This window comes from Hordeum vulgare, chromosome 6H, assembly GCF_904849725.1.
Source record: "Hordeum vulgare subsp. vulgare chromosome 6H, MorexV3_pseudomolecules_assembly, whole genome shotgun sequence".
In the NCBI taxonomy this organism is placed as follows: Eukaryota; Viridiplantae; Streptophyta; class Magnoliopsida; order Poales; family Poaceae; genus Hordeum; species Hordeum vulgare.
The window spans coordinates 488,704,405-488,716,280 of record NC_058523.1 but is presented as its reverse complement, the minus strand read 5'-3'; the positions used below and the strand labels follow the sequence as shown (position 1 = coordinate 488,716,280).

At 44.3% G+C, this 11,876-nt stretch overlaps 1 protein-coding gene across 1 annotated transcript; it reads left to right on the top strand.

The window, feature by feature from the left end:
* Positions 1 to 2,410: 2,410 nt before the first annotated feature.
* Positions 2,411 to 5,389, top strand: LOC123405659. The gene is given in 3 exon segments (XM_045099267.1): positions 2,411 to 2,417; positions 2,515 to 2,607; positions 4,192 to 5,389. Coding segments are annotated over 3 exon segments (1,143 nt in total). The 3' UTR covers positions 5,235 to 5,389.
* The last annotated feature ends 6,487 nt before the right edge of the window (positions 5,390 to 11,876 follow it).

The following is an 11,876-nucleotide window of genomic DNA, read 5'->3' as shown; positions in this document are numbered from 1 at the left end:
CCTTAGGTCGACAAACTCTATTCCATGCCGCCAAAGATTGCTTTGGAGACTGTGAATTACCACACCATAAGCATTGCCTCTGAACTCTTTCCAATTGTTTGATAATTCCATGAACAATATGTAGTCAACAAAGATATTAGATGGGCATAGAAGATAAAGTGGATTCAATAACGGTAGCCTCACATCATATGATAAAATGAAGAAATGGTAGAAAGTCTTCTCTCCGTTCTAGACAAGATGCATAAGATCTTGGATTGATGGCCTAGTAGTTCCAATAGGTAAACCCAAATAAGTGAATGCCAAAGACCCAAGCTGACACTCAAAACACTTGTAAGCCTCGACGCCTCACCAGCGGTAACATTAATGGGGATCATGCAAGACTTATGACAGCTAACACTCAAAATGAAGAACAATAAGGCGCCAGGACCAGATGGATTTTTGGCTGAGTTTTCTAAAAGATGCTGGCACATTATCAAAGGGGACTTACTTCCGATGTTCCAAGATTTGCTTAATGGACGCATGCACCCGTTCCACCTAAACTTGGGGACAATTAAGTTGTTGCCAAAGAAGTGCGCATTGAACAATTTCGTCCTATTTGCCTACTCAATGTGAGTTTCGAAATATTTATGAAAGTTGGGACAAATAGATTGACTCAGATTGCACATGTTGTGGTGCAACCAAGTCAGATGGCTTTCATGTCGGGCAGAAACATACTAGAGGGTGTGGTTGTCCTACATGAAACCTTGCACGGAATTCACTCGAAGAAACTAGATGGGGGTCATCTTCAAGGTGGATTTCAGAAAAGCTTATGATAACGTTAAATGGTCGTTCATATTGCAAGCCTTACATATGAAGGGATTTTATGACATATGGAGGAAGCATGTTGAATCTTTTATACAGAAAGGCAGCGTTGGGATTAAATTTAATGATGATATAGGTCATTACTTCCAAACGCACAAAGACCTCCAGCGGGGAGATCCCATGTCCCGTATCGTATTTAAGGTAGTTGTGGATATGTTTACAGTTATTATAGGACGGGCTAAAGAGGAAGGCCAAGTAGGAGGACTAGTACCACATCCAGTGGATGGTGGTGTGTCTATACTACAATATGTTGATGACACGATTTTGTTCATGGAACATGATTTGGCAAGGAATACGAAACTTGTCCTATGTTTATTCAAACACTTGTCAGGCTTGAAAATTAATTTCAACAAAACTGAATTGTTCTGTTTTGTGAGAGCCAAAGATGAGCAAGAAGCTTATAAACAAATGTTCAGATGTAAATTGGACATCGTACCGTTCAGCTATCCAGGCATCCCAATTCACCATCGCAAACTCTCTAACAAAGAGTGGAAATTTATTAAGGATCGTTTCGAGAAAAAACCAAGTTGTTGGAAGGGCAAGCTTTTGTCTTATGAAGGACGACTAATACTGATTAATTCAATGCTCATGAGTATGCCAATGTTCCTTGTGTCCTTTTTTGAGATACGTGTAGGGGTACGCAAAAGGCTAGACTTCTATCGAACCCGCTTTTTCTGGCAGATCGATGAAGTAAAGAGAAGATACAAACTTACTAGATGGGATATTATTCGTAGGCCGAAAGACCAACGAGGTTTGGGGATAGAGAATTTAGAGGTAAAGAACAAATGTCTACTTAGTAAATGGTTGTTCAGACTGTTTGTAGAGACCGAAGACATGTGTGTATAGTTTTTACGTAATAAGTACTTACAGACTAAGACCTTGGCCCAGGACACAGTCAGACCCAATGATTCACCTTTTTTGAAATGGTTTGATGAGAATGAAATCAACCTTCTTTCATAGAGCCAAATTTAACATTGAAAATGGAGAGTCGACGAGATTATGGGAGGATACATGGTTGGGGGAGACGCCTCTAGCGATACAATATCCATCTCTCTATAATATTGTGCAGCGTAAGGAGACATATGTTGCCATAATATTATAGTCTAGTCCTCTAAATATACAATTCAGATGAGCTTTGGTTGGTCATCGCCGGGAAGCTTGGTTACACCTAGTTAGAAGGCTCATGGATGTACATTTATCGAATGAGGCCGATAGCTTTCATTGGAAGCTAACCACAAGTGTTATTTTTCAGTGAAATCAATGTATTTGAACCTTATTGACGCTGTAACAATTCCCAAATCGATTCATATTTGGAAGGTCAAAGTACCCTTACGGATCAAAGTCTTCATGTTGTTTGTTCACACGAAGGTGATTCTTACTAAGGATAATTTGGCAAAGCGCAATTGGCGAGGCAGTAAAAGACGCAACTTTTCTCACCATGATAGAGCAAAACTTCTATGGAGATCTGTTCATATAGCCTTTAATATCACACCTTCACATAGTATTGACGCATTGTTTGGAACGCGGCTAAATGGAGTTGAGTTAAATAATGCGAGGTATATTCGTATAGGAGTATGTGCTTTACTTTGGGCTATATGGAGTTGCAGGAATGCCATGGTTTTTAACAGACAAACACATGTAAATGTTTTGCAGGTAGTTTACAGGGCAACAATCCGTACATGGTCATTACTCACACCTATGGAAATCGAGGAGCCTTCGGTTACTGGGTCTGCCTGATGAAAGATGGTAGCTCGGGATATCTATAACCGGTTTGGATGACGATCCAATAACAGGATAGGTGGTTAGGCATCTAGTCCTATTTTCGCCGGTTGCGGCAGCTTTTTTGTTTATGGATGTTTTTTGCAGCTCTCTATGAGCTTCTTTGGTACCTTATTGCTTTTATTAATAAAGGGACTGCATGCATCTCATTGATACAGAGGCCGGGGGAAATCCTCTTTTTCTAAAAGAATAGTTAACCAACTGGCTCGTGAAAGTGGCACTAACCTATAACATATCCTTAAGTTTCAACAAGTGACTCTCAGATGAGAAAACAAAGTCAACATTATATACGAGTCACTCCCTTCGTTCCAAAGTAAAGTGTCGTGGTTTTAGTTTCAGAACACTTATTTTAAAACTGAGGAAGTACTATTCACTCTTTTCTTGTACTTGGAATTTTGTTTTTTCTGAATCGACGTAGTTTTTCATTCGCGGAACTTTTTATACAAGGCAGATCGTTTTTCCCACATCAGCTTGTTTTAAAGTGTTCCTATCATACAACTGGCCTAGGCTGGTGACTCAAACGCTAGAGTAAAGAATGTATAGTATATGATACTGTAGATACAAAGTCATGTATCAAAAATATGTAGCAATAGAATCTCAATGAAGAAATCACAAGCAGACCTAAGTAGCCTTCTTCATCCTTATCCTGGTCACCATGATGCACAGGATAAGGCGCACCTAGCTTTGCATACTCTGATGATGGTCAAATTGACATAGGCAGAGAAAATGAACATAACACATGCTTAGAAAGCAGCCGCACTGGTCTTTTACATTAGGAACAAATATAGGGGCATTAGATAAGATGGGATAATAGTACATTCAGAATGAACCATAGTACACCTAGCTTCAACACTTTCAGATACTAATGCTCTAGTTGAAATCTTCATGTTCTTTGTCAAGAACAGACATACTTCAGAGTCAAAACAAGAACAGACATGCTTGCCTAGAAAGTAAACAGTGCCTTGCAAGTAGTAGAACAGTAAGTGATTCCTCCCAAATTTTTTTGAATCATGCAAATATATAGCCAATCTCAAGTTCACCAGTGAAACGGGTCATCAACAGTAAGATCAAATGCTTTCTGTTTCTGGAAGCTCCAATCATTCTGAAGCTCGGGGCCTAGCACCGTTATCTGGCAGTCACCGCTCAATGCTAAGAGAGCCAGCAATCTGCGTGTCATCTTTCTCACCTTGGCCACCGAAGTCAGACTCTCTCTGTTTAGCAGAACATAAAAAGTCTGTAGCTCTTCCGCTCTCCTGAAAATGAACTTAAGGAATCGGTGTTCACTTTGATCCCCTTTATATTCATGGATAACCATCTTCTTGACGTGGGACTCGATACATCTGTACTATTAAAAGCACGAGAGGGCAGATCCAACTACAGATCTGGACCGTCTGATTGTGTTATCAAGTCTGTACTATTAAAAGCACGAGAGGGCAGATTCAACTACAGATCTGGACCGTCTGATTGTGTTATCAAGGATCTAAAAACGTCATTAACGAAACTAAGTTTTTGTTAACGAAACCGACCACTCTAATTCCAATGCTCACGAAGCCCACCCCGTTCTGGAACCGCCCGCTCGGCCCCGCCCCCGCTCACCTCGCGCACCTGGCGCCGCCGCCCGCTCGGCCTCGCCCCCGCTCGCCTCGCGCACCTGGCGCCGCCGCCCGCTCGCCCCTGCCCCCGCTCGCCTCGCCCACCCGCCGTATCCGCCGTTTCAAGTCCCTCACCGCTCCTCCGCCTCGCCGCCACCTGCCCAAATCTCCGCCCTGGCCCCCGTCGTCGCCGGGCTCACCGGCCTCGGCCTGTCGCGTCCCGACATCGCCCGCTTCGTCTCGCTCGCCGACAGCCGCTTCCGCTACACATCCGTCGTCTCCAAGATGCACTACTACCTGCCCCTCTTCGGCTCCCTGGACAGCATCCGCCGCGCGCTCCGGCGCTCATCCTACCTTCTCTCGTCGGACCTGGACAAGGTGATCAATCCAAATGTCGTCTTCCTGCGGGAGTGCGGGCTAGGTGATTGCGATATCGCCAAGTTGTGTGTCTGCGAGCCGAGGTTGCTCGGCTACAAGCCGGAACGCGTCCGGGCAATGGTGGCGTGCGCCGAACGTCTGGGCGTGCCCCGTGGCTCCGGCATGTTCAGGGTCGCGCTGCAGGCCGTCGCATTCCTCAGCTAGGAGTAGATCACCGCCAAAGTGGACCACCTGAAGAAGGCGTTCAGTTGGTCGGATGCCGAGGTGGTAGCTGCTTTGTCTATGGCTCCAATGCTGCTCAATAGGTCAAAGGACACCCTGCGGTGCAGGTTCGAGTTCCTGGTCTCTGAGGTGGGCTTGGAACCGGGGTACATTGCTCATCGCCCGGTAATGCTCTATTACAGCCTGGAGGGCCGGCTCAAGCCCCGGTACTATGTTCTGAAGTTTCTCAAGGAAAATGGATTGGTCGATTGCGACTGGAGCTTCTATACTGCAGTCACGAGGTCCGACAAGTATTTCATGAAGAAGTGCATATGCCCTCACCAGGAAGCTGCTCCACACCTTGCTGAAGACTATGCGGCAGCTTGCAGAGGGGAAATGCCAAGTAATTTCAGATTTACTTGAACCAGAAAAGGGCTAAGGGCCAGGTTGGTAGTTCGTTTTGGTGTTCTATGCCAAACTAGATGCTGGTTATTTTCCTGTAGTATGCATGTTACTTGCCGCCGGTTTGGTCATTGCTGAATGCTAACTTCTATGAAACTCATAATTTTATTCCTGAATGCTGATATGTTGATGTTGTCATTCCTTAGAGAAGATCGCTGAAAATGAGAAGTCCATGGGTAATTTGTGCTTCTGAATTCCATGGAAGATCATGAAAACCAGAAAACAAAAGAATATTGCTGTGTCGTTGTCCACCTAAATGTATCAGTATGATCTGCTTTCATGCCAAAATTTATGCGCCGCTTGCAGAGGGGAAATGCCAACTAATTTCAGATTTGCTTGAACCAAAAGCGGGCTAAGGAAATTATTGGTTACTGCGTACGGGGCAACAAAGTTTCCACTCTGTGTAGTAAGTGGTAGTTCCGGTTTTGGTGTTCTTTGCCAAAGTAGATGTCGATTTTTTTTTCTGTAGTATGCCTGTTACATGCCGGCTTGGTCATTGTCGAATGCTAACTCCTATGGAACTGATAATTCTATTCTTGATCCCTTAGAGAAAATCGCTAAAAATGATAAGTCCAGGTATATGTTTGCGTTTATGACTTCTGTGGAAGATCATTATAACCACAAAAACAAAGAATAGTGCTTTGCCGTTTTCCACCCAAATGTATCAGTGCTTTCATGCCAAAAGTTATTTATCATGCATGTTCTATTTTCATTTCATTATGTTTTAGGTTCCATCATACTATTATGTTACTTAGAAATAAATTTCTAATGCGTGTCTTTTTTCTTCTTTTGATTTCTTTACCTTTTTTCCTAAGGATCTATTCTCTCTGTTTCTAAATGACATAGTTGACCTTACTCTAGCTATGAACGTTCAAGTTGGAAAAGATAACCTATCTGGGACACTAAAGCAGGATCTACAAATGAATTGGCCTTGTCATATACATCTGTCAGTAGTCATTGGAACTTAACCAATGGAGGTCCCATAAATAACAAGCAAATCCAATGAAGGATGGATTTATATTTGTTGAGGGAAGGTTCCGAACAAAAGAACATGAGAATTGCCCACTGCAAGCTACAGCTTGGCTAAGGAAAAAATTCTTTGTTCTTATCTGTCTGCTATTCAGTGTCTAAATATGTGAAATCATATCCATTCACAAAACCACATACATATGTTTTGGCAGCAAAACCAGCCAATGTGAAACTGTAGATTTCAGAATCGCAAAGCCACAAAATTCAGCTAATTCTCAAAATTGTGTCAAGATGGTGCTCGGTGAGATCAAACTCCTTCCACATGAGAGCATATGGCATAAACTCTGCTCTTTTCTTTTTTTCTTTTTGAGAATTACTCCTCAATTTATCTGATAGATATCCTTTTGTTAGTAAGAAATCCATCTAATTTAATGTGATTTAGATATGCTTCTTCCGGTCATTGGCTGATTTTGTTGCTGAAATCTGCGCTTACTTCTCTTTCTACCATTGCTTCATGTCATTAGTTGAATTCACGCCTTACAGTTAGCTGTTCGTAGCTGCAGAACCATAGGGAATTCGATCCAATGGTTTGTAAACTACTGGAACAATATCATGTGAAAAAATTAGTGTCCTGGTTATATTTTGCCTCTCTTTTATGTGGTGATGTTTTCTGCTTGCCGTCGTGTTTATGGATTATTTGTTAGTCTGCTTTGGTTGTCAGATTACCGCTGTTTGTGATCTTGTAACAGATTTCCATGGTGTTGCTTTTTTTGCCCGTGGTGCTTTCTGTTGTTTCCATACATGTTAAATCTGGAGTACGTACTTATAGAAATGAAAATACTGTTTTAATTCCTGCCACAGTGAAGTAGCTGTGTAGGTAATGTTCACAACAGATTTGAAGATCATAGTTTTTCTATTTGCACGATCTTACTTTTTTTAAAACTATTTGCACGATCTTACTTAGATGTAGTAGACCTGGAGATAGATAGCCTTGGGCACAAAATTGGGGAGTGGCTTAACCTAAACACACATGAGTTAGTGAGTCCCACGATCTTACTTTTCATCTGAATTTTAACCGGTGGTGTCGATATTTAAAGCTAGGCCCCGGCTTACTCAAATGGCAGCGAGGTTCGGTGATCCCTTGCATACCATCCAGATTTCTTAATTTGGTCCAACTTTTACACAAAAACTAACATTCCCAATAAGTTATTAATGGCGATAATTTTGTTGGTTCTGTGTCTTGATTCCTGTTTAGATTCCATACACAAAGCAAGGAAGTAAATAACTCCATTCTCTTATTTCTAGGTAGGATGTATAAGGTTTTACACATGCATGAAATATAAATCAAGAGGGTTGCGTGTTGAATGAGAGATATATGAGTTTGATTTGATTTTTCTAAGGTTTTAAATGCTTCTAGAATTTTTAAAATATGATTGCTTTGTAAGAGTGTTTGTCACACCAAAGTGTTATGTATTGATAACCAAGAAGAATGGGTGAACAGGATGGAATAAGTGACTGTAACTACATTACATTTTTGACATATTAGGTGTGCATGGGCAAGTACTTAGATGATGCTAGACGGGTCCAATCGCAGCAATAAGAGCCAAATGTAAGTTAAGAGGCGGGCGGAGTGGGTATAGTAAGTGACACAAACCTTATCAAAGATTGTCTAATCAAGGTAGGGGAAGGTACATAGATGATGGCAAAGCGATGGTGAGTACGATGATGATGGGGCTAAACAACGATTGTTGATCTAAAGGCACACCCGAAGGGGACGGTGGAGAGACCATCAATGTAACAGTACCTATAGTAAGACTAACCAATGTAGGGAAAGATACAAGCACAAGGACGAAGAAACAACGAGGCAACTGAATCACACGGTCACCTTTTTCCTAGAGATTTGTCAAGGGGTGATGAACCTTTTTGTATACTGAATTAATCACAATGATAAATATATGCACCTGAAATTTGAGTATGAGTCATGTGGGTTTTATTTAAAGTGTAGATATAATGTGACATTTGTCACAAGAATCATATGCTACGTGTGACATACATAACGTAATATATATAACAATATTAAGATCAATTTTTATCTATATATATTATTGATGTACGTGAATAACTCATACAAATTATTACTATCTAGAAAATAGAATAAGGTTTTTTTTTTAATTTTATAAATAAATTTGATGCATCTGATGATACGTGCATTTGCACGTGCACCATTACTAGTTCAACAGTAGAGAGCTCCTGCCAGAACTTGGCATGTTTTCTTCCTGTGGGTTCAGTTACAGACTGAAACATGATATCAGTAAATGGTTTATTAGAGAGGGATTGCGCAAGAAACGATCATCTTCCATTTTTCTAATACAAACAGTATGAGTGCCAACGGACTGACTGTGTAATTGCATGGATACTAGGATTTCACCTCAATGTGCAGCGTGTAAACGTTGGGAAAGCATCTGAGGAAGGCCGCCAGCATCTTGACCTCCTTTGGGACACCAAAATTAACCTTAACGGCCGATTTCTTAACCCCCGGAAGCATTGTGCTTGGGCTCGGCAGTATGCCAGGCTGCAGTGGCCAAACGATGCACCAAATGAGGCAGATATGTCATCTCTATACATCATTTTGACAATCTCATTACTATGTACTCCCTCCGTCCTAAACTAAGTTTTTCAAGCTTAATATAATTTTATACTAAAGCTAATAAAAAATTAAGACATTTACTTTGGGACGGAGGGAGTATTTCTTGCTGTGTTGGAATCATGGATACTTGGAAATGTTACTATACCTTGATGGCATTGTCGCCGATATGCAGCCGGTGAGTTCTTGTCTCCAAGAAGCCGAGCGCCCGAGGGCTGGGCGCACAAGCAATCTTGATCATCATGGTACTGTCTTTACGGGGCTGCTGAGGAGAGCCCGCAAGATCCACCGACTGATACGCGTGATCTATCCGTCGTCCGCTCGTTCGTTGATCTTGTCTCGATCTGACAGATGAAATCATATCCGCGCCAATCGACCTAGCCGCGACCGTTTCTTGAAACTGGAGCATTGTTTCAAGAAAAGGTCCTGAAGCTCGGGTTCCTCACCTCCGTCCCGCTCTCCTCCGCCCGTTCCCGACGAGTCCCCGTCGCCACGTGCCATGGAAGAGCTCAGCCGCCGCACGTCCGGTGCCCCACGCCGCCTCGTGCCGCCGGATCCGCGCCGTCCCGCTCTCCTTCGCCCGTCCCTACGACCCAGATACCGACCGGCCCTCCCCTACGCCCCCGACGCCGGTCGGCCCTCCGCCCCCCGCTGCCAGCCGCTCCCACCGCAGCCCCTCCGTCCCCGATGTCGGCCAGCCCTCCGCTCCCCTTACCCCCGCGCCGCCAGCCGCTCGCCCCCGATGCCGGCCGGCCCTTCGCACGCCGCTGCCAGCCGCTCCCGCCGCAGCCCGTCCACCCCCGATGCCGGTCAGCCCTCCCCCAACCCTCCGCCCAAACCCCGCGTCGCCAGCCGCTCGCCCCCGACACCGGCCGGCCCTCTGCATGCCGCCTGCCGCACCACGAACGGTTGCAATAATTTCTGCAACATGACCTTTTGTTGCTAAAGTTTTCTGTAACATGATCTTTGTTGTAAAAATTTCTCCTGCAACAGTACCTATGTTGTAGAAAGACGAAGAAAAAAAAACTGCAACAAAGTGATTGTTTCTAGAACTCGACCGTCGTTTCAGGAATTATTGGGTGTCCAGCCGAAGCCCCCCGCGCGCGGATAGGACGGCTACACGCGTAGATCGGTCGATCGTACAGGTGGCGGATGTTTACTAAACATCCGTCGGTGGATGCGCAGCAGCCCCCATAATATAATGTGTGACACCTTATTTTTCGATGGAAAATACGTGTGATTTTACACAGGGACATCGGGTTATTTTCTCTCTGGTCCGCCGGCTACAGCCGACACACCTCCTTCGGTCTCCCTCTAATCTCTTCTCCGAGTGATGTATTTTTTTTTTAAAAAGAACAAAGATGTCAGAAACATCCGGCTTTAAATTAATAAAGCCACAACAGACAGAATACGAAATACAAGTCTAGGCATAAACTGGTTGTTTCACACAAAAGAAAGGCTCTTGAACATCTAGACTAATACATCACATCCAACAAATAACACGCCGGCTTGAATGAAGATAAAAAAGGAAGACCGTCCGCTCTAGGGAGGCTTCCCGGAAGCTCTAGCAATGTGATTGATGTTGCAGAGTTTCTGAATCGCCATCTCGAGTCCCACAAAACCCTGGCGCCTCCTCCATGAACTCCACTTATGCAGGAATATTGAGCATTTAAGAATAATGTCAGCTGGGTGTGCAGGAAACACACCCTCTATCGTTAATTTGTTACGAATGTGCCACATAGAACAAAGAAGCGACCCTACACATGTCCACGTGACACGGTTAGCCTGACCTTTGTAAGTCCCCAAACTCAAGATAAGGTCATCCCTAGAAGATGGATTCTAATCGACGCCCCGAGCGGATCTCACGGCACTCTAGGCGAATTTTCATAGGTGGCATTTAAAAAGTGTGTGGTTGCCATCTTCCGGGAGCCCACACACCGTGCATTTACCGTCTGATAACCCATTGTGATTAGCCACATTTTCCGAAGTAGGCAAATGGTTGCAGAACATTTGGCATAGAAAGAATTTCACTTTCATGGGGATTCGCGCCTTCCACAGGGCGTGCGTCTCGCAGAGCCCCGCTCCCTGAGTAAGTATATCGTAAAGAGATTTGACAAAGAACACACCCGACGATGCAAGTTGCAAGGACACCCTGTCCTGTGCACTCGACAACGAAAGGATAGAGACTCTCGCACAAAGCAGATTCCGCGCCACCTCCTCAGCGGGGGAGAGCTGTCTATGGTAAGCAATGTTTGGGGGCGAGGAACAAAGAGCTCGCGCAACAAAGGTTGCACGATCGTATACAGCTCTTCGAATTCAATCCACAGAGGTTGGGACTCGATCCATGAGTCGAACGAAAATTTGATCGAGCGACCCTTGCCAACCTAGAACCTGGACCACAGCGCAAAGGCCGGTTTAACCGCTCGAATTCCATTCCAAAACGGGGAGCACGGGTCAAAGCCTTAAAGAAGGACCCCTGCGGGAAGTACTTGGCTTTGAGAAGGTCAGCCCAAAGGCCCGACTCATTCTGCGAGAGTTTCCAAATCCACTTTGCTAAAAGAGCTATGTTCATGAATTTGGAATTAGTAACTCCCAGACCCCTTGCTTTTTGGGACGACGAACATCCGCCCACTTAACCCAATGGTATTTGTGCTTGGGTTCGGCTCCCTCCCATAAGAACTTGGACCTACGGGTGTCCAACTTAGTGTGTACCCCACCCACAAGAAGAAACAAACCCATGATAAACATGGGCGGGGAGGATAGGCTGGAGTTCGTAAGGATTAGTCTAGCTCGTGTAGACATGAACTTCCCACTCCACGGGCAACACTCTCCCAGCCACTTTCACATATTGGGGATCCAATCTTCTATCGTAAGCTTCTTGGTTGCTATCGGTAAGCCCATGTATTTGATCAGGAGCGTGCCCACCTGACAGTTTAGCCAATCTGCAACCCTCATCCCTTCGGCGTCTTCCATTCCCATGGGAATGACCT